The 25,244-nt window shown below is 48.6% G+C and overlaps 1 protein-coding gene across 1 annotated transcript in view; it reads right to left on the reverse strand.

The window, feature by feature from the left end:
• Nucleotides 1–2,914: 2,914 nt before the first annotated feature.
• Nucleotides 2,915–25,244, reverse strand: part of CCDC136 (coiled-coil domain containing 136) — a 27,145-nt gene continuing 4,815 nt past the window's right edge. The window contains exons 3-8 of the mRNA XM_015825837.2: nucleotides 23,661–23,735; nucleotides 19,007–19,375; nucleotides 17,797–17,914; nucleotides 16,269–16,527; nucleotides 10,555–10,698; nucleotides 2,915–3,022 (exon numbers count right to left, since the gene is read on the reverse strand). Of these exons, the coding sequence (XP_015681323.2) occupies nucleotides 2,915–3,022; nucleotides 10,555–10,698; nucleotides 16,269–16,527; nucleotides 17,797–17,914; nucleotides 19,007–19,375; nucleotides 23,661–23,735 (1,073 nt within the window). The remainder of the gene's footprint in view (nucleotides 3,023–10,554; nucleotides 10,699–16,268; nucleotides 16,528–17,796; nucleotides 17,915–19,006; nucleotides 19,376–23,660; nucleotides 23,736–25,244) is intronic.

The raw sequence follows: 25,244 nt of genomic DNA on the forward strand, positions 1-25,244 counted from the left end.
CGAGGACACGTACACAACTTCATGCGTGCCCGCCGCTTGCCCCAAAGGAGCTTCACATGCACGTGCACTTATTAAATAAATTGTTGCAAGTTGAGAAGTATCTGTACTGTGCACGTGCAGAAAAAGGGGAGATTCAGCCCAGTGGCCACCTTCCCCCTTCTTCCGTGGTGGACAGTCTTGTCCAAAATCTGGCTCCGGGCCCACATTTCGGTCTTCAAGTGCTCAATATAGCTGATGAGGTGGTGTCTCCGAGCGCCTGGCCACAGGCACACCTCATGAGCTGGACCGGCATGTGCAGCGTCCGAGAAAAACGCCACGTGCTCAGGAGGTGGAGCTGAACCCCAGGCCGGCCAGCAGCGTCTTCTCCTCTTCCACCCAAGGGGGATCGGCCGGAGACAGCGAAAAGGCTGGCCGTTCCCTCTGATCGGCCTGGAGTGAACCCACCTCGTTGTTCCTCCAGCCTCCGCGGGGCAGGACGTGACTTTTAATTCGTGGCTGGCTCACGTGGACCTGCGTACGAAGATGGTTAGGGGGCTGGCAGCTAAAATGTAGAACGGTCGCAGGAATTGGGTAGGTCTAGTCTAATGAAAAGAAGGGCCAGGGGTGACAACGATAGCAGTCTCTCGTTTTTAAGGGGCTGCCACAGAAAAAAAAGGGGGTCCACCTCTTCTCCAAATCACCAGAAGGCAGGACAAGGAGCAACGGATGGAAACTGATCAAGGAGAGAAGCTGGAATTAAGGAGAAACTTCTTAACGGGGAGGACAATTAGCCAGTGGAACCGCTTCCGGCTAGAAGTTGTGGGTGCTCCATCACTGGAGGTTTTTAAGAAGAGGCCATTTGTCTGAAATGGGAGAGGGTTTCCTGCTTCAGCAGGGGGCTGGACTAGAAGACCTCCACGGTCCCTTCCAACTTTGTGATTCTGTTATACAGGACCTGTCTGATTCATCCAGATGAGAGCATCAGAGCTGTCCTGTTCAGTTAGATGAAAGGTCTTCAAACTTGGCCCATTTATGACTTGTGGACTTCAACTCCCAGAATTCCTCAGCCAGGCACGCGTGCCTGCCTGAGGAATTCTGGGAGTTGAAGTCCACAAGTCATGAACGGGCCAAGTTTGAAGAGCCCTGGGTTAGACTCTGGCCCAGTCCAGCCCAACAGGTGGTTGCTTTAATTCATTCAGGATAGAGACCTTGGGAGGTCTTCTGGGACAGCAATGTCAGGATTTCAAAACACCACCGTTAAGTCGCTTTCCGGGGGTCCGTCGGAACTTCAAACAGCTGCTGAGCAACCGGCCATAAGTTGGGGACTACCTGTATTGTAGATGAGCAGCCCTATGAATCAAATGAATTCACGTATCAATGAACGAATCCATAAAAAAACAAAAACGAACCCGCCAGCTTTTAACCCATTCCTAATATCGCTCTTAGGAAAAAAAGAATCACACTCTGGATATTTATAAAGCTCTTTTTTACCGAGTTACAACAGAGAAGACGGGGAGGAGAACATTCTGCAGAGTCTTTGGGGCTAGTTTCTTGTGCTGGTTTGCAACGGGCCCCTTTTCGGGAGGGGGAAGAAGACCCAGGTGAGGCGGGGAACGACTGTGAACGGACAAGAGAAGGCTACACATAAAAGAAGGTGACTGCACACCACATGCAGGGTGAGGATGGGAGACCCTGAACTAGAACGACACAGCCAGTGATGTTGTGTCCAACATTGCTACCATCTATGTGGAAATCAGGGGTCCTCGCCAGGGACGGTGGTCACGGCGGTACGCTCGAAATTGTACGATTGCAGCAAATTGTCTGCGGAGGTTCGATCACGCCGTCGTGATCACCTTTCCTGTTTCCTGCGGACAACCTTGGTTGGAAATAAGCAATGGCGGACTCCTTGAACCACGGGGAGGAGGGCGAGTCGATGCACCCAATTGTGCTGGGCTTGAAGAGTCAAGGATCACTCACAAAAACACATCCCGCCGTTTTCTCTCTCCTGTATATTTGTGGTCTGGCCGTCGCTGCTGCGTCGGACACAATATTGAAGGGCTTCTGAGGAGCCCGTCGATATTGTGCCCAATGCAGCAGCAGCACGGCCAGACTACAAAAATGGAGGAGAGGAAACGGCGGGTGGACAAAATGCATAGATTGTGCCTATCCTGAGCAGGGCAGAAACGAGCAGCATCTTGGAGAAAAAAATTAGAACCGTCGACCGCGGCTCCTCTGGAGCGTCACAGTGTTAAAAGAGGCCCTAATATTGCTGGAACAAGGGGAGCCATCCACCCAACATCCTGTCTGGGCTTCATGCTTGCGAACGCGGTGTTTAAGTTGCGGGAGTCGGACGTGTCCCAATGGACAGATCTGGGGATCGGCTAGTGCTGTGATAATTGAGAGGCTGCACAGGGGGAGGGTTGGAGAACAGGGGTAACCAAGGCTCTCGAGTTTTATTCGGGCTTAGCCAACACACTGACTCGTTCCCCCCCCAAGACATTCCCGATGTTCCCCCTCCCCAGTTTGGAAAGACAGTAGCTTCAGATTCCTGAAAACAGTGCCCTGATGTGGTCAGCCAGAAGCGTTCTTGTCCCGTCATTCCAAGCCAAGTGATCGGAGCAGATACAACTGTGGAAGCCTAGTTGTGAGATTGTCCTGTTGCTCTTTTTTGGGGGGGGGATGTGATGCACGGCACGGTGCAGGTTGTGGAGGGGGGGATTCAAAGAAAGTACGGGAGGATGGGCAGCCGAGGGCCTGTACTGGCTGAAGAGATGAGCTGGTGCTTCCGAGAGGTCCCGGGGGCCGGATCCAGAAGCTCCTTTGAGAAGTTGGGTTGGGAGTGGTGGTGCTTGTTGCTTGGTTGTTGCTGAGTTGGGACGGGGGACAGGGCACGTGGCAAGTGTGGTCCTCTCCACCAGGAGGCTGGGAGGGGTTCTCAAGTCAGCGATCCACTGCTGCTGGATTTCTTCAGGCAGGAGTACAACATTAAGCCTCCTGCACAGACGGCAAACAGGCCGAAAGGCTTCATCCCTCCGGCGGGGACCTGCAGGACAGGAGACAACGGGTCGGAATCAGTGGGGCCACCCTGAACCCCGCCTTCCCGTGCCCCTCTGGGTCTGGCACAAGCCACAAGGACGTCATCCGCTCAGTTCCACCCACCCCTCCGAAGAGGCACCCCTTTCCATCCGAGGCGAGCTCGTCCAAGTCAATCTTTAGCTTACGGGATCTATCTTGGGTTTGTGAAGGTCCACTTGGGGTCAAAGAGAGACAATTCTCGTGGTTCTTCAATGCTCACTTTAAGCTTTCTTAATTTCAATGGCAAGAGTTTCAGACGGGAAGCTCGTCCTCGCATTAAGTACAGGTGACAACCACAACGGGGTCCCCAATTTCTGTTGCTAAGCAAGACTGTTATTAAGCGGGTTATGCCCCGTTTTACGACCTTCCTTGCCACAGGTTGCTAAGTGAATCACTGTGGTTTTTAAATGAGTCACATGGTTGTTAAGTGACCCTGGCTTCCCCACCAACTTTGCTTGTCAGGAGATCGCAAAAGGGGATCACGTGATCCCGGGACACTGCGACCATCCTAAATATGTACCAGTTGGCAAGCATCCAAATGTAAATCACATGACCCTGGGGACACCACAGCGGTCTTAAGTGTGAAAAACAGTCATAAGTCATTTTTTCGGTGCCATCGTAACTTCAAACGGTCACTAAGCAAACTGCAGTAAGTCGAGGAATGCCTGTACGATACAGTTTTGTGGTGGTTGTTTTTGTCCTGCGTTCTATAACTACTCTGTGATTTTGCTAGCTGCCCATTTCAGTTTTAAGCATGTATGAAACGTTTAATTAAGGAACATTCATTAATGCAACCCAAACCATTTCGGTTTAAAATTTTCACAGCCCGGCTCCATCAGGATGGGACCATTTCCCCAGACGTGTGACCGACTCAGTATTTCAACCTTTTTTGCAACCTCTGCATTTGCTTAACAGTTGCATTCGCTTTGCAACCTCCTCGGCTTAAAAACCTCCAGCGATGGGACACCCACAATTTCCGAAGGCAAAGCTGTTCCACTGATTGTCAGGATGTTTCTCCTGAATTCCAGGTTGCTTCTCTCCTTGATTAGTTTCCATCCGTTGCTTCTTGTCCTGCCTTCAGGCACTTTGGAGAATAGCTTGACTCCCTCTTCTTTGGGGCCGCCCCTGAGATACTGGAAGGCTGCTATCCTGTCCCCCCTGGTCCTTCTCTTCATTAAACTAGACATACCCAATTCCAGCAACCGTTCCTTGTGTATTTTAGCCTCCAGTCCCCTGATCACCTTTGTTGCTCTTCTCTGCAGTCTTTCTAGAGTCTCAGCATCTTTTTTACGTCATGGTGACCAAAACTGGATGCAAGTATTCCAAGTGTGGCCTTACCAAGGCCTTGTAAAGCGGTATTAACACTTCACGTGATCTTGATTCTATCTCTCTGTTAATGCAGCCCAGCACTGTGTTGGCTTTTTTGGCAGCTGCAGCACACGGCTGGCTCATATTTAGGTGATTGTCCACTAGGACTCACAGTTACTACTACTGAGCAAGGTAACCCCTATACTATACCTGTGCATTTGGTTTGTCTTGCCTAAATGTAGAACCTGACTTTTTCCACTGCTGAATTTCATTTTGTTGGATAGGGCCCAGTGTTCAAGTCTGCTGAGATCCTTCTGGATCTTGAGTCTGTCTTTTAAAATGTTGGCTATTCTTCCCCAGCTGGGTGTCTGGAGACTCTCAGGGACCTGCCTTCATATCCTCGGAATCCCCCCCCCTCTTCTGCAAACTAGCGGGGGCAACTCCTTGCTCTGCCTCAGTTTCTCTCCCTGGCCTGGGAATTAGCTCCTCTCCTCCTCCTCCGATGACTCTGGACCTTCCTCCTCCTCCTCCTCCTCCTCCTCCTCCTCCTCCTCCTCCTCCAATTCCAAGCCCAAACTAGGAAATTTGCCTGCATCGGTCACAGTTTCCCCCCCCCACCCGCATAGCTGCAAGCACAAACTTAAACAAACACTCCGGGGTTGTCAGTTTTCCCCAAAGGAGTGCCAAGAATCCAGAAGTGGTAAAAGGATGAAATAATGGGATTTTTTCCAGCACAGAATGCCAAAATCAGGGATGGCCGGTTTGAAAAACCATTTTTATATTTAAGGGGGTTTCTCCCCCACCCCCAGTGCATTAGGCATAGGTCAGGGGTAGGCAACCTTGGCCCCCTCATGACTGGTGGACTTCAACTCCCAGAATTCCTGAGCCAGCCATGCTGATGGGAAAGGGAGAGGTTTCCAAACTGAGCCATGCTAGCTCAGGAATTCTGGGAGTTGAAGTCCACGAGTCATGAAGGGGCCATAGTTCCCCCATGCTGGCACAAGAATTCTGGGAGTTGAAGTCCACAAGTCATGAAGGGGCCATAGTTCCCCCATGCTGGCTCAGGAATTCTGGGAATTGAAGTCTGCAATTCATGAGGGGGCCATAGTTCCCCCATGCTGGCTCAGGAATTCTGGGAGTTGAAGTCCACGAGTCATAAAAGAGCCAAGGTTGCCTACCCCTGGCATAGACCAACAACATTAAAGTGGATTAAGTGGCCCTCGCTTAATGACGGCAATCGGGATCCGAATTTCTGTTGCCAAGCAACACGGCCATCCCGCGAATGCACTGTTGACGATGGTGGTTCCGCCCTTCCACCTTGTGGTTGTGGAGCGAATCCCGTGTCGTCTTTAAGTGAAGACATCAGGGTGGCCGTCGTTTGGGATCCGCTGCCAGCCTCCCCATTAAACCTTGCTTGTGGATGCGGAATAGAGAGTCACAAAGCGTGACTCTGGGGACCCTGCAACGTCATAAGTACGAGGACTGACTGCATGTCATTCAGCACCTTCATTTTTTTTTATTTTACAGGTAGTCCTCGACTTACGATCACAAATTCCTGTCGCTAAGTGAGACAGTGGTTAAGTGAGCCCTGCCCCACTTTACCACCTTGGTTCCGACTAGCAAAGTCAATGCAGGAGGCCAGATTCGCTTAGTGACCGTGTGATTCAGTTAGCAACTGAAGTGATTCGTTTAATAACTGTGGCCAAAAAAGGTTGTAAAATTGGGTGTGACTCATTTAACTGCCTTGCTTAGCAACGGAAATTCTGACATTTGTGGTTGTAAATCGAGGACCATCTGTACTGCTGTGAGCGGTCTCATAATTAACCCACGGGGGTGTGGCTGCAGTATTATTATTTAATCCCCTTTATTATTGTTTACTTCTCCCTTTTACTGGCTGAAAGTTTAGTATTATTTTCATATTCTGTTACTTTGCAAGTACAGACAGTCCTCAACTTATGACGGTTCACTTAGTGACTATTCAAGCTTACAACGCTACTTTAGAAAGTGACTTACGGCCATTTTTCACACTTACGACCGTTGCCGCCTCCTGGTGGTCACGTGATCCAAATTCAGACATTTGGCAACTGATTCATAGTTTATTTATTTATTTATTTATTTAATTTGATTTATATCCCGCCCTTCTCCCAACGGGACTCAGGGCGGCTCACAGCATATTAAAAAACATAAACACATTTACAACCCCACCCAAGTAAAACCATAGTTATGATGGTTGCGGCGTCCCGGTGTCACGTGATCCCCTTTAGCGGCCGTCTGACAAACAAAGTCAATGGGGGGGGAAGACGGATTCATTTAACAACCTCGTTCCTAATTTGACAACTGGAGTGATTCGCTTAACAACGCTGGCAAGCAAGGTCGTAAAATGGGGCAAAATTCACTTAACAGCTGTCTCATTTAGCAACAGAAATTTGGGCTTCAATTGCGGTCGTATGTCAGGGACTCCTTGTATATGAGTGCTTCTATACCGGAGACTAATTCTTTGTGTGTCTAACCCAGGGGTAGGCAACCTTGGCTCTTTTATGACTGGTGGACTTCAACTCCCAGAATTCCTGAGCCAGCCGTGCTGAGGGGAAAGGGAGAGGTTTCCAAGCTGAGTTCCCCCATGCTGGCTCAGGAATTCTGGGAGTTGAAGTCCACCAGTCACAAAAGAGCCAAGTTTGAAGACCCCTGCTCTAACCACATAGGGGGCCAAATAGATAAAGTGTAATAGCAAGAGCGCTTAGCCTTATATACCGCTTCACAGTGCTTGACAGCCCTCTCTAAGCAATTTTACAGAGTCAGCCTAATTGCCCCCAACCATCTGGGTCCTCATTTTACCGACCTTGAAAGGACGGAAGGCTGAGTCAACCTTGAGCCGGTCAGGATCAAACTCCTGGCAGTAGGCAGAATTAGCCTGCAATACTGCATTCAAACCACTGCACCACCAGGGTCCTCCCTCCCTTCCTTCCTCCCTTCCTTCCTTCCTCCCTTCCTTCCTTCCTTCCTTCCTTCCTTCCTTCCTTCCTTCCTTCGCACTTTGCAACAGCCCTTAGACTTTTATACCTCTTATATACCGCCCTCTCTAAGCGGTTTACAGAGTCAGCCTCTTGCCCCCAACGATCTGGGTCCTCATTTTGACCGACCTCGGAAGGACGGAAGGCTGAGTGAAACATTGAACCGTCAGGATCAAACTTCCGGGCGGTGGGCAGAGTCGGCCTGCAATATTGCATTCTAACCACTGCGCCACCCAGTGGCTCCTTAGGGTACCGTCACAAAATGGCAGGCTGGGACTCTCGCAGATCAATTTCCCAGAGGGTGAGTCAGTTCCTGGGGGGGGGGGAAGAGGTCTCCACTACCCCCACACTAGGGAGAACTTCTCGGACTTCCAAATCCCGCTACTCCAGAGACCCGCCCGGATGCTCCTCAGTGCCTCACTCAACCAGCAATAAATTCCTTCTCCAAACGAGCTCAGTCCCAACTCAGCCAGAGGGGTCATGCAGGTGGAAGAGGAAAAGAGGAAGGGGCAGGAAAGGAAGGGGAGCGTGTGTGGCGGGGTGGGTGGGTGGGATGTCTCCACAAAGAGGGACAGGCAGGAAAACGGCGCATGCCGGGAAGGGACGCAGCGGCCCAGACACACAGCACAGCCGGGCGGAGAATGCCGAATCGAATACCTGGTTGGCTTTTAGGACGAGGTCTCAGCCCACCAGCACCAGAGCAGGGCCACTATGACAATCAGTCCTATGAGAGGGAGGGAGATGGTGGGAGAGCCGAGGGGGGGAGAGACCTGGTGGGGAGGGAGGGGGAGAGCACGAAATGCCATTCAGACATGAAGCCACCGAGAAGGCGGATGAGAGACAGAGAGGAAGAGGAGGAGAAGGAGGAGGAGGAGAGAAAAAGAGAAAGATTAGAGCTGGCCTGGATCAAAGGATCCAGGACTTGAACCCCGGGCCACGTTTGGTGGGCTTCAAACCTGCTTAAATGCCGCAGGGCTCGGCAGAGAATTTAACCCGGTTTGCAAAAGGTCTCTCGGGAAAGTCGGCTAGGACTTGGGACGAGCGGACGAGTCCTTTCCAATCGGCCGCGGAGATGCCTCCAGAAGAGTTCCAGTGGCAGGTGAGGTTCTGGTAGCCCCGGGGAGAACTTAAGATATGGGCACTGATCCAGAACTCAATTTAAGACATTCCTCTTGATTTTGGAGGGCTGCCCCATGGAAGGGGCGTGTGGAGCTACTCTCCAGATCACCCAAGAGAAGAACAACAACAAAAAAGGAAGCTTGATAAGAAGAGATCCATCTACCAACAGTTGGGTCCTCTCATGCCTTTGGATGTTCTGGAGAAGACCTCCCCAACCCGTTCCTTGGTACAATTTTTCTAGGACTGGGAAGATGCTTAACCTTCTGTTCCTTTAAGCTAAACAAACCCAGTTCCTTCAACTGCTCTTTGCGGGATATCACCTCCAAGACCTTCACCATCTCAGTTGCTCTTTCCCGTTCCTCAGCCTCCTTCTTGGATTGTGGTTCTCAGAACTTTAGACACAACATGCACAAAATGGGCAACCAAACAGAGACTCCATATCTATTGACCGTCTTAAGCCTTGACCACCCAAGACGGAGAACTTCCTGGTGGCCGAAGGTGCTTTAAAAAAAAGAAGAAAAGATAACTGGACTTTCTTGGAAATATTTTCTTTCGAAACCGTTTTGCTTCTCCTCCAAGAAGCTTCTCCAGTTCTTGGGTGAGAATTCTGAGGTTCTGAAGAAACTTCTTGGAGGAGAAGCAAAACGGTTTTGAAGGAAAAAAAACCCAAGGAATTCCAGTTGACTTTTGGAAAAAGAAAAAAAAAAGAGCATCTTTGGGACAACCATGATCGGGAGGATTGAAAACCTCCGTAGACACTTCCTGGTGGCCAGTGTGTGGTCCCATCTGGAGAGCAGTACAACCCCAAACAGACACAACGGCTAAGTTATTTTACTAAAAGGTCCGTGTTCTCACTCCCACCAACACTGGTTGACTTTCAGCCAACTGCAAGAACCAGGGTTTGATTGGGGCCCTCCTTGAAGACTAACATCAAGTACTTGATGTCCATCATCTGGGCTTCCCGTTCAAGATCTCAAACCACAAAGCCAACTGCAAGAACCAGGGTTTGATTGGGGCCTTCCTTGAAGACTAACATCAAGTACTTGAGGTCCATCATCTGGGCTTCCCGTTCAAGATCTCAAACCACAAAGCCAACTGCAAGAACCAGGGTTTGATTGGTGCCCTCCTTGAAGACTAACATCAAGTACTTGATGTCTATATCTGGACTTCCCATTCAAGATCTCAAATCACAAAGCCAACTGCAAGAACCAGGGTTGGCTTGGGGCCCTCCTTGGACTAACATCAAGTACTTGAGATCTACCATCTGGGCTTCCCATTCAAGATCTCAAACCAGAAAGCCAACTGCAAGACTTTCAGGTTCTCTTTCGTCTCCATGTCCCAGGAGATCAGGAGATCAAATTAAACCATGGTGGATTCCACCAAGAAACCATAGGAATGTAATTCTGCCAGTAAAGCAGAATATTTGTAGCCCAGATTTGAAAAGAAGTGTCCTTGGTGCTCTGAGCTCAGTGGCTTCCTTGCAGATGTTTCATTATGTCATTCAGTGGACTAGCACTGATGACGTTGTCTAGTTTGGGTCATGAAAGGTCTACAAGAAAACCACCAAGCTCAGAGAGCACCAAGGACCCCACAGTCCTCCTCCTCCTCTTCCTCCTCCTCCTCCTCCTCTTCCTCCTCCTCCTCCTCCTTCCTTCTCTCCACAAACCCCCTTCCGTTCTAGCACTGATGACATTGTCTAGTTTGGGTCATGAAAGATCTATAAGAAAACCACCAAGCTCAGAGAGCACCAAGGACTTCCTCTTCCTCCTCTTCCTCCTCCTCCCTCCTCTCCCACAAACCCCCTTGCATTCCAGCACTGATGATGTTGCCTAGTTTGGGTCATGCAACACCTTGAAGTAAACAACCGAAGCTCAGACAGCACCAAGGACATAACGCTGCTCTGCTGGAGTATTTGATTATCGTGAAAACATCTCTGGATCTGCACACCTGGCTCTTTGGTGTGGCCAATGTGGAGGACCTCCCCTTAAGCTGGGCCTCTGAATGCCACCTGGGCGAGAAGCCCCCTCGCTCTCCGAGATAGCCGGGGTGCCAACGGCCTTACCCGTCCTCCTGTCGGGATGTTGCCGTTCAGCCTTTCAATCTCCTCCTTGCACAGGCGGAGGTCCTCCTGAAGCTGCTCCCACTCCTCCTGGCTGTGGCGGTATCTGTCTTCCAGTTCGCGCAGGTCTTGCTGTGCTCGGTCATGCTGCCAAACCAAGAGGAAGGATAACCGTCACGGAGGGTCCCGCCGCCGGCTCTCCGCGGTTGACCGTGACCGTGCGGGTACTTGCAACGGTCGTAGGTGTGAAAAACGGTCATAAGTCACTTTTTACAGCGCCGTTGTAACTTGGAACGGTCACTAAACGAACTGTTGTAAGTCGAGGACTACCTGTACTACATTACCGATAATTAGGATGTGCCTCTTAACATTTTGGTGTGGGTATGGGTTCATGGTGCCCTGCCCGAAATCACAGATTAGAGCCGCCTCTGGGATGTCACATTTCACCACAAACCACAGTAATGTTGATTAAAACAAGTCCACCTCTGCTTCCCGTTCAAGCTCTCAAACCACAAAGAACCAGGGTTTCATTGGGGCCCTCCTTGAAGACTAACATCAACTACTTGAGGTCCATCACCTAGGCTTCCCATTCAAGATCTCAAACCACAAAGCCAACAGCAAGAACCAGGGTTTGATTGGGGCCCTCCTTGAAGACTAACATCAAATATTTGATGTCCATCATCTGGGCTTCCCATTCAAGATCTCAAACCACAAAGCCAACAGCAAGAACCAGGGTTTGATTGGGGCCCTCCTTGAAGACTAACATCAACTACTTGAGGTCCATCACCTAGGCTTCCCATTCAAGATCTCAAACCACAAAGCCAACTGCAAGAACCAGGGTTTGATTGGGGCCCTCCTTGAAGACTAACATCAATTATTTGATTGTCTATTATCTGGACTTCCCATTCAAGCTCTCAAACCACAAAGCCAATTGCAAGAACCAGGGTTGGTTTGTGGCCCTCCTTGAAGACTAACATCAAGTACTTGACGTCCATCATCTGGGCTTCCCGTTCAAGATCTCAAACCCCAAAGAACCAGGGTTTGATTGGGGCCCTCCTTGAAGACTAACATCAAGTACTTGAGGTCCACCATCTGGGCTTCCCATTCAAGATCTCAAACCACAAAGCCAATTGCAAGAACCAGGGTTTGATTGGGGCTTTCCTTGAAGACTAACCTCAATTACTTGAAGAGACATTTGAGGTCCATCATACAGGCTAGAAACTAACTGGACAGTTCTCTTTCTCGGATCTTACGAGCGTTCTGCAGTTGGGCCACTAGGGTATCCCCAACTTCTGAGGTCCTCAGATGAGCCCAAGAAACCATCCCCAGATCTTGAAGTCCTCAGATAAGCTCGAGAAACCATCTAGAATGAGGCTGAGCTGATCCCTCTCCACCATTAAGCTTACCTGCCCTTCCCTCCCTGGACCTTCCTCAGCCTCTTGGTCATGGGAAGTCTCTCTCTTCCAGCTTGTCTCCCTCCAATACTTAGGGCCATCTTCTTTCCCTTCTCTCTGGGATTCTCTGCTCCTCGATCTTCTCTCATTGCTTGGACTTTGGTGGGAAGACTCGTCTTCTCTGTCCATTTCTGGCACATTAAACTGGGCCTTAAAGCCCTGGCAAGCAAGAAGAGGGTAGGAGAGGAAGCTCCATCACCATCTCTCCTGAGGTGGCTTTTCTGGCGTCCCATCATCCCCACCCATATCTTTGTCTCCCCTCTGCCCTCTATCCTCCAAGTTCTAGATCACCCAGGAGAACTTCCTGGTCTTCCCAAAGTTCTTGAATGTGCCATCTCTTCTCGTAGAATCATAGGGTTGAAAGGCACCTTGGATGTCTTCTAGTCAAACCCTCCTGCCCAATGCAGGAACCCTCCCACCATTCTAGACAAACAGTTGTCCAGTCCTTTCTTGAAGACCACCAGCGATGGAGCGCCCACAGCTCCACTTAACAGCTCTTCAAGTCAGGCAATTCCTCCTCAATTTGTTTGGGCCTCTCCTCCAAGTTGTAGACAACTCCCAGTTGTAGACAACCCAGAAGAATGTCCAGGTCCTCCCAAACCACAGCAACGTTTAGCTAAAAGAAGTCCATCCCCCTGCTTCCCATTCAAGATCTCAAGCTACAAAGCCAACAGCAAGAATCAGAGTTGGTTTGGGACCCTCCTTGAAGACATCTATCAATGATGTCACATCCATCATATGGGCTAGAAGACTTTCAACTTGACTGACCCACAAGGAGCTGAAGACCTTAGCAAGGATGGGGTCACTCCATGTGCACACTCAGCTCTTTGTCAATGCACAGGATGATTCTCTTTCTATGATCTGCAAGGTTGGCCACCATGATGTCCCCTGATCAAGATGCAGGACTGAGGTCCCCAGATGAGTCCAAGAAATCACCCAGGACGGGCCTGACCTGATCTTTCTCCACCATTAAGCTTACCTGCCCTTGCCTCCCTGGACTTTCGTTCAATTCTGGGTCAAGAAGAAACTCTTTATTCTTTCCTTTCTCCCTCCAATTCTTAAGGTCATCTTCTTTCCCTTCTCTCAGGGATTCTCTCCTCCTCGATCTTCTCTTATTGATCTGCTCTTGGTTGGAAGGATGGTCTTCTCTCTCCATTTCTGGCAGGTTCAACTGGGCTATAATGCCCTGGCAGGCAAGAAGAGGATGGGAGAGGAAGCATAGCATAGCTCCACCACCATCTCTCCTGAGGTGGCTTTTCTATCACCCCATCCTCCCCACCGGTATCTTTCTCTCCTCTCTGCCCTCCAAGGTCTAGACAATGATCCAGGAGAACGTCATGGTCCCCCTAAATTTCTTGAATGGCCCATCCCTTCTCATAGAATTATAAGGTGGAAAGGCAGCTTGGATGTCTTCTACTCAACCTTCCTGCCCATAGTAGGAAACATCCTACCATTCTGGACATCTTTCTGTCCAGTCCTTTCTTGAAGACCACCAGTGATGGCACATCTACAGCTTCACTTAACAGCTATCCAAGTCAGGAAATTCCTCCTCAATTCACATTTGGGTCTCCAAGTTCTAGACAACTGACCCAGGATAACTTTCTGATCCTCCTAAAGTTCTTGAATGTCCCAACCCTTCTGATATGACCATAGGATAGCGAGGACCTTGGATGTCTTTTAGCAACAATGGGTCACTCTCCACACGGACACTCATTTCTTTTTGTAATTCACTGGATGGTTCTCCTTCTCTGATCTCATAACTGCCCTGCAACGTTGGCCACTATGATGTCCCCTGATCAGGAGACAGGACTGAAACCCTCAGATGAGCCCAAGAAACATCTAGGATGGGGTTGAGCTGATCCTTCTCCACCATGAAGCTTAGCTGGCCTTCCCTCCCTCTTGCCCTCTTTTCCTACCTTACGGGCATCAGACTCTCTCCTCCTTCTCGGTCTTCTCCTAACATCTAGCTCTTGGGAGCCATGCTGATCCTCATTCTCCATTTCAGCCAGAATGCACTGGGACATGTTGCCCTAGCAGGGCAAGAACAGGATGGGGAAGGAAGCATCAAGTGGCTCCATCACCAGCTCTTCTGAGGTGGCTTTTCAGTCGCCCCACTCTCTCCACCCATATCTTTGTCCCCTCTCTCTTCTCTTCAGCTGGATACTCCCTCTTTGCCCTCTTCCCTCCACGTTCTAGACAACTGACCAGGAGAACGTTCTGGTTCTCCTAAAGATCTTGAATGTCCCATCCCTTCTCAATCCCTCACATTTGATCTTCAGCCTTCCTCTCAGGGGTCTCCAGCCTTGACAACTGATCAATTGCAAGGGTTTTCCACCCACTCCTTGGTAGGACCGGGTCACCCGTGGACCACCCATCTCAGAAGAACTGATAGGGTGGACAATCTCCAGGCTCCTTCTCGGAAGCCATATCACCTGGTGGGCTCCAGGAGACGTGCCTTCCTGGTCACCCCGCCTGTCCTTTGGACCATACCACCACTTGAGGTTCAGATGGCCTCCCTCACTTGACCTTCCGTAAGGCCTTGGACCAGGGCGCTGGACGAGCCTGCTTCTTCTACAAGTAGTCCTCGGCTTACGACCACAATGGGGCTTAGCAAGGTTCCCGTCGCTAAGCGAGACATTACTTAAGTGAGCTTTGTCCCATTTCACGACCTTTCTTGCGCTTGTTTGAGTTAGCGACACGGCCGTTAAGCGAATCCCGCTTCCCCGTTGACTCGGCTCGGCTGCCCAAGGGGGTCATGTGACCCCTGGGGGACACTGCGGCCGTCGTAAATGTGAGTCGGTTGCCAAGCGCCCGATTTTGGATCCCGTGACCACGGGGGACGCTGCAACGGCCGTGTGAAAAAAGGGTCACAGGTCACTTTTTTCCAGTGCTGTTGCAACTGAAAACGGTCACTAAGCGAGCTGTTGTAAGTCAAGGACTAGTTGTAATTGTCGGACCGCTAATCGATTGTTTGATGTGTTCTGGTGGGGCACTTTTTAAAAAAATTTTTTTTTTTTTTGTCTTGCTCGTTCTCCTTGTGGCGTCAAAGCTACGTGAGCGACTGACTTTGCGTGGTTGTATAAATCGAATGAATAAATAAATGCACCGTTAAATAAATAAATAAATGCAGTGTAAAATAAAATAAATACACTATAAGATCAGTTAAATAAATAGGTACACTATTAGATACACGGATAGACTATAAAATAACTAAATTATCAATTCCATAAATACGCTATGAAATCGATTAAATAAACAAATACACTGTTAAATAGATGATAGATAGACTAAAATCAAATAAATAAACACATTACAAAATCAATTAAGTATACTGTAAAATCAAAATAAATAAATACGGTATAAAATAACTAAATAAATGAATACACTATAAAATAAATAATATACTATAAAATCAATTAAATGAATAAATAGGCTAATAGATAGATAGACAGACACAGATAGACTATAAAATCAATTAAATAAATACACCACAAAATCAAATAAATAAATAAATACACTACAAAATCAATTAAATAGATACAGTATAAAATAACTAAATAAATGAATACACTATAAAATAAATAATATACTATAAATCAATTTTAAAAATACGCTATTAAATAGATAGATAGATAGATAGATAGATAAATGGATAGACTATAAAATCAATTAAATAAATGCACTATAAAATAGACAGATTATAACATCAATTAAATAAATAAATACAAAATCAATTAAATAAATACCCTGTAAAATCAATTAAATAAACACACTATAAAATAACTAAAGAATACACTATAAAATGACTAAATAAATATACCATAAAATAATACACTATAAAATCAATTTAAAAAATAAATACGCTATTAGATAGATGGATAGATAGATAGATAGATAGATAGATAGATAGATAGATAGATAGATAGATAGATAGATAGATATAGACCGATGAGACAGTAAATAAGATAGATAGATAGATAGATAGATAGATAGATAGATAGATAGATAGATAGATAGATATAGACCGATGATAGACAGTAAATTAGATAGATAGATAGATAGATAGATAGATAGATAGATAGATAGATAGATAGATAGATAGATAGATAGATAGATAGATGGATGGATGGATGGATGGATGGATGGATGGATGGATGGATGGATGGATGGATGGATGGATGGATGGATGGATGGATGGATGGACAGAGAGATACAGTATAAAATCAATCCAATCAATGAATGCACTATAACCTAAATAGTCACCTGGGTCTGGACCTTCTCCACCGTCTCCTCCTCTGTGGCCAGCTGATGCAGGAGGTCCACCTCATTCTCCTCTTCCACCTTCTCCATCCTCTCCTCCTCGTTGTAGTCGCTTGCCACGCCGACAATTTCGACCGACCAGAAGGAGACACAGCTGCCCTTCTGGTTGGAGGGCTGCTTCATGAGGGAGTAGCGGCGATCCGTGGGCCACTGAGCAATGGACTCCAGAGATGGGGTGTCCTCCACCTTGCTTCGGTACTTGCTGTGGGAGATTGGCTTTAGTGACGGCTCCCCAACCTTGGCCACTTTAAGACTTGTGGACTTCAACTCTCAGAATTCCACAGCCAGCGTGGTTTAATTCTGGGATCTCCAACCTTGGCCACTTTAAGACTTGTGGACTTCAGCTCCCAGAGTTCCTCAGAAAGTCACTTGCCTTTCACCTTTGGCATTTCTGGATCAGAAGGAGCGTTGTCCCTCTTGATGCAGCGTGAGAGTCCTACAGCTTCATCCACGCCTCTCCTCCTATCCTCCAGCCCATTAGAAAGACTACACTGGCATAACCGGCACTGAGTCTTCCACCAGTGGTAGACCCGGTGTTAGGAAATAGCCCAGGAGACCAGGAGGGAACATCTCCACCTTGGTTACCTGTTACTCAAGCAACATGGAGGGTGAAGACACTGTCTTACCCGCCGAATCACACTACCTGGAGACCCACTCACCATGCTTTTCCCCAGGGGTCTCCAAACCTGGCCACTTTAAGACTTGTGGACTTCAACTCCCAGAATTCCACAGCCAGCATGGTTTAATTCTGGGGTCTGCAAACAAGGCCACTAAGATTTGTGGACTTCAACTCCCAGAATTCCACAGCCAGCATGGTTTAATTCTGGGGTCTGCAAACAAGGCCACTAAGATTTGTGGACTTCAACTCCCAGAATTCCCATTCTGGGAGTTGAAGTCCACAAGTCTTAAAAGTGGCCAAGTTGGAGACTCCTGCTCTAGAATATGAAGAAGAGACAGAGATGATCAGGCAGCTTCAACCAGGACTCCATCTTGAAGCACTGCAAGCCCATCACCCTGGGCCTGAACAGGACCAGAGGCCTCAGAACTCAGAATCCAGACACTGGAAGGGGCTTCAGAGGTCACCTAGACTCCTCCTCTGATTTTTCTCAGACTTCCAACAGGGAAGGAGAGGATTGGACACTCCCTTTATGATGTCCTCTTGAACCTCAAGACGGTTACCATCAGCACTTTTCCATGTAATTTGCTTCTTAAAAATGCCGATTAAATGGGAAGAGAGGTAAGGTGCACTTTGACCTCTGGAATGGGACTGGAGTTGACTTCACTTTGGGACAACCCATCTGATTCCCAAGGAACCTGGAGGTGGGTCATCCCTTCGGGAGACCACCAGGTTGAAGTAAACCACATGGGGAGCTAGAGAGATCCATCCACACCCCATTCTCCACCACCCAGGACATTCCCATCCATCTCCAGGTGGAGCAGCTGCCCCAGGAGCAGAAATACCAAAACATACTTGTATTTCATGGTTTCAAGCTTCTCCAGTTGGTGGACCATGAGCTTGTTGCTAGCCTGCAAGATCTGGAACTCTTCTTTCAGATCCGCGTATTGGATTCGCACCGTTTCCAGCTCATCTGCAAACCACAGGAGTAGGGATGAAAGGAAGTCACAGTCCTCCAAAGTAACACCAATAACAGAGTTGGAAGGGGCCTTGAAGGTCTTCTAGTCCAACCCCCTGCCCCCCCCACCCCCGGCTGGTCCTTTCCAGCCCTGGGATTCCATAAACTCTCTCTCCTGCAAGGCCAAATGAGCCCAGATTCTAAGCATCCCCACATTCAACCAGGAGTTCTGTACAGCAAAACCTATCTACAATTTCTTAGAAACAGGGTCAGTTCCAGGTTAAGAGATTGAATGTTTATGTCAGTTTGGTGAAGGTTCCAGGCTAGAAACCAGGAGACGGTGAGTTCTAGTCCCGCCTTAACCACGAAAGCCGGGTGACTTTGGGCCAATCACCAGGAGACTGTGAATTCGAGTGCCACCTTAGCCATGAAAGCCAGCTCCCAGAATTCCTCAGTCAGGGACCTCCAAACTTAGTAACTTTAAGACTTCTGGACTCAAACTCCCAGAATTCCTCAGCCAGGGGCCTCCAAACTTGGTAACTTTAAGACTTCTGGACTCAAACTCCCAGAATTCCTCAGCCAGGGACCTCCAAACATGGCAACTTTAAGACTTCTGGACTCAAACTCCCAGAATTCCTCAGCCAGGGGCCTCCAAACTTGGTAACTTTAAGACTTGTGGACTTCAACTCCCAGAATTCCTCAGTCGGGGGGGAGGGGTGTCTCCAACCTTGGCCACTTTAAGACTTGTGGACTTCAACTCCCAGAATTCCCCAGCCAGCATAATTGGCTGAGGAATTCTGGGAGTTGGTCCATCAGCCTTAAAGTCCACAAGTCTTAAAGTCCACAAATTTGGAGAGCCCGGTTCTAGTGCAACCCCCTGGCCAAGTTGTGGTTGTTACCATGATGTATGTTGCCCTCTTTTCACCCCTGGAGGAATTTAAGTGCCTCCTTACGATTTAGATTCCAAGCCTCCCAAACTCACTCGGCTGACTTGGCGGAGGTTACAGAAACTGAATGAATGAATAAATTAATTAAAATAAACAAACAAATAAACAAACAAACAAGAGAGAGAGCCCCGGGGTAGTTATCCCGATACAAAAGAGGTACCTTTGAGCCGAGCTACTTCCTGAGACGGGCTGGGTGGCCGTTGCTCCGGCAGGGTGTCTTCCCCCACCACGGCGCTGCTTTCGGGAGCCGATTCCTGCCTCATCCGGATTTCAGCACGCAGGGCGGTGACCTCCATTTCGTATTCCTTGTGGGTCTGTTGGACCCGTTCCAGCTCGGCTTTCAGCCGGCAAAGCTCCTCTTGTAAGCTGGCGATTTCGTTCTCGTGCACGGCGGCCACCTCCTCGGCCTCCAGGCGCAGGCTGTGGATCTCCTGGTTGGCATCCTGAAGCTCCTGCGCCACCTGCTCCAGCTCCGTGTCTTTCGTGGCTTGTAGGGAATCAAACTCGTCCTTCCGCAAACGCATCTGGGCTGGAGGGGAGGAGGAAGAAGAAACGGGATGGAGGGTGAGAAAACTGGACTTGGGGCACGAGAAGAAGCTGGAAGTTGACTCACAATGCCGGCTCGGTAAGACCTGGTTTGAAGTGGAGACGTCAACAGGAGACAGAGACTTTGAGGTCCACAAAGGGAACGTGGTTAGGAAAGGCGCGTGGTCTGATTCCGTGTTACTCAACCGTGGCAACTTTTAAGATGGGTGGACTTCAACTCCCAGAATTCACCCCTCTGTCTGGACATTAACCGGTCAGTTTCTTGAAGAAGTTCAACATGATGTCAAACTAGGTTACTGTAGGACAGGGGTCTTCAAACTTGGCTCTTTTATGACTTGTGGACTTCAACTCCCAGAATTCCTGAGCCAGCCATGCTGAGGGGAAAGGGAGAGGTTTCCAAGCTGAGCCATGCTGGCTCAGGAATTCTGGGAGTTGAAGTCCATGAGTCATAAAAGAGCCAAGGTTGCCTACCCCTGCTGTAGGGAGTCAACACACACACACACACACCAGAGAACGAAATATTTTGGGGAGCTGAAGAAGCTTCTTGGATAAGAAGCGAAACGTCTTCAAAAAAAACAAGAAAGTCCAGTTGCCTCCTGAAAAAAGCATCTTTCTGATATTTTGGGAAATATTAAAAAAGGGCAGAATATTATATTTCCCCAAAAGGAGAAATGGGGAACGCCCCAAAACAGAAACTGAGGCCACTTTTTAGAAATGCAGATTTGCTAATCCATGCAGGGAAACTGGGGTCAGAAAGCTTGGAGACGATGGCATTAGAAAAACAAAGACTCCAAATATTTACATTCCCCTACCCACCTCCAAGGACAGGATATGACCCCCCCCCCAGCCACAATGGGAGTCAGGCAACAATAATTAAAAATACCAAAAGGGCATGCTCAAGCTGAGGTCAAAGGGCATGGCACAGGAACAGGAACAACCTCAAAAGCCCAAAGAAGGAACAAAAACCTACCCACTCTCAACACCATTTTGTCAGCTGCCCCAGAACCCCATGCTGGTTCTGCTCATCAATAAAGAGACCTTCTTTCAAAAGCAGCCTCCATTTTATTCCCAGCTTGGAACTGGACCCAGTTTCTCTTCCCACATTACAATGAAATAAATTCACATTTCTGTCCGACAAAGTCAAGCCAGATTCACTTAACAACCGTGTTATTCATTGAACAACTACAGTGATTCCCTTAACAACGGGGACAAGAATGAGGCAGAACTCTCAGAACAAGTGTCCCGCTTAACAACAGAAAGTTTGGGCTCCTTTGTAGTCACGAGTCAAGGACCCTCTGCATTTATTTGCTCCTCTCTCAGATTCGAGACTCAAATTCTAAAGACCAAGAAATTCTTGCCAGAGGTTATGGGGCATAAATTCACTGTCTCTCTCCCCCCCCCCAACCGACACAGCTATTCCTCATTTTAATTCCCTTAGAAGGGTCTCACAGCCGAAGTTGTAAATGGTTCGTGACATTCACGCAAGAAAAAACAGGCCCAACCCCACAACAGGAAAAATTAAATTTGAACGGAATTGAATTAAAAAAACCCCCGTTTAAATAAATAATAAAAAAAACCTTCAACGAAAGGGGATTAAAATCACACTGGATTCATTCAGACCCAGGTGGGCTGGAAGGACAAAGAGATCAGGATGGCGTCCACCCCGCCTTTGCTAAACCAGGTTTTTTTTAAAAAATCATGGTTTGAGTAGAAACAAACCCAAACTACCAAGCAGAGGAGCAAGGATTTTGAGCAATCAGTTGGCAACAGAAAGTGGCTGATCCTGGAGGCAGGAGGGTCTCTGTTAGTGGGAGTGGGTGTGAAGACCCCCCCCAGGTGCCAGATGGGTGGAAACCCCCCCTCCCCGGCCTGGCCCTGGGTGCAACTTAGAAGCCTACGGGCATCCCAGAGACCTGAAGGGGATGGAACCAGGTGGGGAGGGGGGTCCCTGGCAGTTGGGCCATCCTGGAGGCAACTGGTTGCTGTGGCAACACACACCCCCTCCCCTCTTGGGAGGGGAACTCACCGTTCCCGGAGGCGGAGGGCTTTGGCTCCATGGGGACGGGTGGTCCAGGGCCACTGGGGGACCCCCTGGCCCAGCCCTTGCGCCTGGCCTGGGGGGGGCTCGGCCCCTTAAAGCCACAGCATCTCGGAATCTCAAGCTGAGTGGCTCTGGAGCCCCCTCCCCTCTGAAGGAGGGCAGACGGCAGACGCCTTCTTCCCCAGTGGGGGTGCCCTCCAGAGGCATCGGACTGCAATGCCCATAATCCTCGGCCAGTCCCCAGAATAACGGGGTGCCAATGAATAGCAGATGACCCCCCTTTTGGGGGGAACTGCACTGGGCTGGGCTGGGGGCAAAACCACCGGATGGATGTAGAAAATAGGGGTACCAGGCTGGCATCGGGGTGCCACTATATTTAATATTCTATTTTATTCTATTGTATTCTGTATTTTATTATTCTATTCTATTCTATTCTATTTTGTATTTTATTATTCTATTCTATTATATTATATTCTGTATCTTATTATTCTATTCTATTCTATTCTATTCTATTCTATTCTATTCTATTCTATTCTATTCCCTATTCTATTCTATTCTATTCTATTCTATTCTATTCTATTCTGTATTTCTATTCTATTCTGTATTTTATTATTCTATCCTATCCTATCCTATCCTATCCAATTCTATTCTATTCTATTCTATTCTATTCTATTCTATTCTATTCTATTCTATTCTATTCTATTGTATATTTCTATTCTATTCTGTTTTATTATTCTATTCTATTCTACTCTATTCTCAACCGTCCAGTTGGTGGACCTTCTCCAGAAGAAGAGCCTTTGGGTCCTCTGAGGTCAACGCATGATCTCACAGCCCATCTCCGCCCAGCTCGGCCGTCCACCCAGCAAAGGAACAGGCTCTGAATGAGCAGCCCAAATATTTCCTCGATATTCTTAGTTTTCCTGGCCACCCACGTCCAGTATCAGTGACAGGGGACGGACATTTGTAGGTCAACCGAGAAGACCACACCATCCCTGGCCGGAGCGTCTCAAAAGTCAGCCGCTCGGCCATAACCGTGACTCATGCGTGTCTCAAATAACACACCCAGCGGCACACACACACACACACACACACACGAAGCAGCACATTGGCAGGTAGCCCTGGACTTACAAAAGTTCGTTTAGCGACTGCTCACAGTTAGAACGGCACTGAAAAAAAGAGACCTACGATCATTTCTCACACTTACGACCGTCGCAGCATCCCCGCGGGCGCGGGATCAAAATGGGCAATGGACTCACATTTACGACGGTCGCAGTGTCCCGGGCTCACGTCATCGCCTTTTGCGACCTTTTGACACAAGCAAAGTCCTGAAGCCTGGTTCGCTTAACGACCGTGTGACTCATTCAACCGCTGCAGCGATTCCCTTAATAACCGCGGCCAGAAAAGTCGTAACGTGGGGCAAAGGGCGCTTCAGCGATTCCTCCCTTAGCAACGTAAATTGGGGGCCGTTAAGTGGAGGCCGGCCTGTACTCTAATGGAACAATTTAATTCACAACCCACGTCATGATTTTTAATCCTTCCTTCGTAATTTTGTCCGGCGCCAGTGCTGTCCTGTTTTTGGAACGCTTCCCGGCTCTGATGTTGTGTGTTTTTTTTTTTATCCTTTTGCAACGCATTTCAAAGGCCGTCTGGGTGAGTTTTTGTATGTTCCTGCTGCTGCGTCCTGTGACGACGACATAAACGAGGGGTGGCGAACCTGTGGCACGCGTGCCAGAGGGGGCACTCAGAGCCCTCTCTGTGGGCACGCGCACCTCGCACTTTGGCTATGTTTTCACAGGAAAAAGCCATTTTTCAAGCCCCTTCTTCGCTCCGGAGGCTTGTTTTGGCTAGGAAGGGGCTTGAGAAATGCGTTGCTCTCAAGCTTACGAAGTATGAGCCAAGATTAGACAAATTATCAGCATGCATACAACAGCAAAAATCACATTAATGGTTCAAAAGCATGCCAAATGCAAACTGTTTACCTTTCAATCAAAAGTTGTGTTTATCATTGAAAGCTTTGCTATTGTGTTTTTCTTTTAAGACCAAGGATGTTAATGTAGGAGTTGTTTTTTTTCTAAACTTAAAACCTCAGTATTCAGGTTAAATTGCCGCGTTGGCACTTTGCGGTAAATAAGTGGGTTTGGGGTTTCAGTTTGGCCACTCGGTCTCTAAAAGGTTCGCCATCACTGACATAAACAAACAAAAATAAAGCCGGCACATCGGGACTGACCGTACAAAGTCTGGATCTGTTTGGTGAAGGTCTCCGCCTGCTGCGCGCTGGCCAGACGCTCGTCTTCCAGGAAACCTATCAGAGGGGAAAAAAGACGGATCAGGGACTGGAAGCCACGCCCACTGGGCCCTTCAGGGAGCCCACGGAGGTCAAAAAAGTCAAGATGGCCTCCGCCCTTGGCCGCCTGACATCCTACCCCTTTGTAAGTAGCTCTCGACTTACGACAGTCTATTTAGTGACCGTTCAAAGGGGCAACAGCACTGAAAAAAGGGACTTAGGGCTGTTTTTCATGCTTAATGACCGCAGCAGCATCCCCCGTAGGCACGGGATCAAAATTCAGACGCTTGGCAACAGGCTTGTCTTTACGACGGACGGCTGCAGTGATGGGCAAAGTCAAGGGAGAAAGCCAGATTGGTCACTAACTGAGCAGCTGCAGCGATTCTCACTTTGCAACGGTGGGGAGAAAGGTCGTAAAACGGGGCAAATCTCCCTTCACAAACGTCTCGCCGAGCAACGGGAATTTTGGGGGTCAATCGCGGTCGTAAGTCGAAACGTAAAAAAACTGACTGCAGAAAAAGATCTAGTAGTAATCAAAATTCGGACGCTGGGCAACCGGCTCATACTTAGCAACAGAAATTTGGGGCTCGTTGTGGGTCGTAAGCCGAGGACTACCTAGACATGTCCCCCAATTTTCTCTTTAGCAATCAAGCGATCCGGGTGTAAATCACGTGACCCCGGGGAGCCTGCAAAGGTCACTAACTGTGAAAAACGGTCCTAGGTCGCTTTTTTCAGTCCTGTTGTTAACTTCAAACGGTCACTAAGCAAATCATTATAAGTGGAGGACTACCTGTAAAATGTCTTTCAAAATATCCATCAATCAAGAGCTAAGATTTGTGTTTGTGCTTCAGAGGGACTGCAAGGTCTTTTCCAGCTATATTCTGATTGATTGATTGATTCTGATTGATTGATTGATAATTGATGGATGGACGGATTGATCGCTGCCTACAAAGTAAGGCTTTGTGATACGATTGCCGCACAGCCACACAAAAAAGTTCGAGAGAAGAGACAGGGAGACCCAGAGACACAAAGGGAGGGAAGGACGCAACAGGTTAGCCAAGCCAATGTTGGCTAGTTTATCCGTCCAGGCAGAACATTCACAGGACCTGCACCCTCTGCTATACGAATCAATTAGCCTTCGCTGTTGCGCTTGCACAATACTTGGCGAGAGTCAGCTGGACGACAGGGCTGGGTTTGAACAACACACTAAGCGACACACAACACAGCCTCCCAAATTGAAAGCAGACCAAGCTGAGCAGCTGGGAGGAGGGCTTCTTAACCTCACCTGGTGAAGCATGTTGTGCGAACTCAGCCAGGGAGAGCCTGGAGGAGAGAATAAGGAGAAGGTGGGACTTCAGCAGGAGGCTTCTGGGAGGGTCGTGATCCAGGGAGACGGGGGGGGAAACCTTTGCCCCCACACACCCAAGTGGGGAGAAGCAGGGGGAGCATGAGTACAGTTGTGTCCCAGAAGGAGGGGAGGGGAGGGGAGGAGGAGGAGGAGGAGAAGAAGAGGAGGAGGAGGAGGAG

Source organism: Protobothrops mucrosquamatus, unplaced genomic scaffold (genome assembly GCF_001527695.2).
Source record: "Protobothrops mucrosquamatus isolate PMUCROS unplaced genomic scaffold, P.Mucros_1.0 scaffold2833, whole genome shotgun sequence".
NCBI classification, from domain to species: Eukaryota; Metazoa; Chordata; class Lepidosauria; order Squamata; family Viperidae; genus Protobothrops; species Protobothrops mucrosquamatus.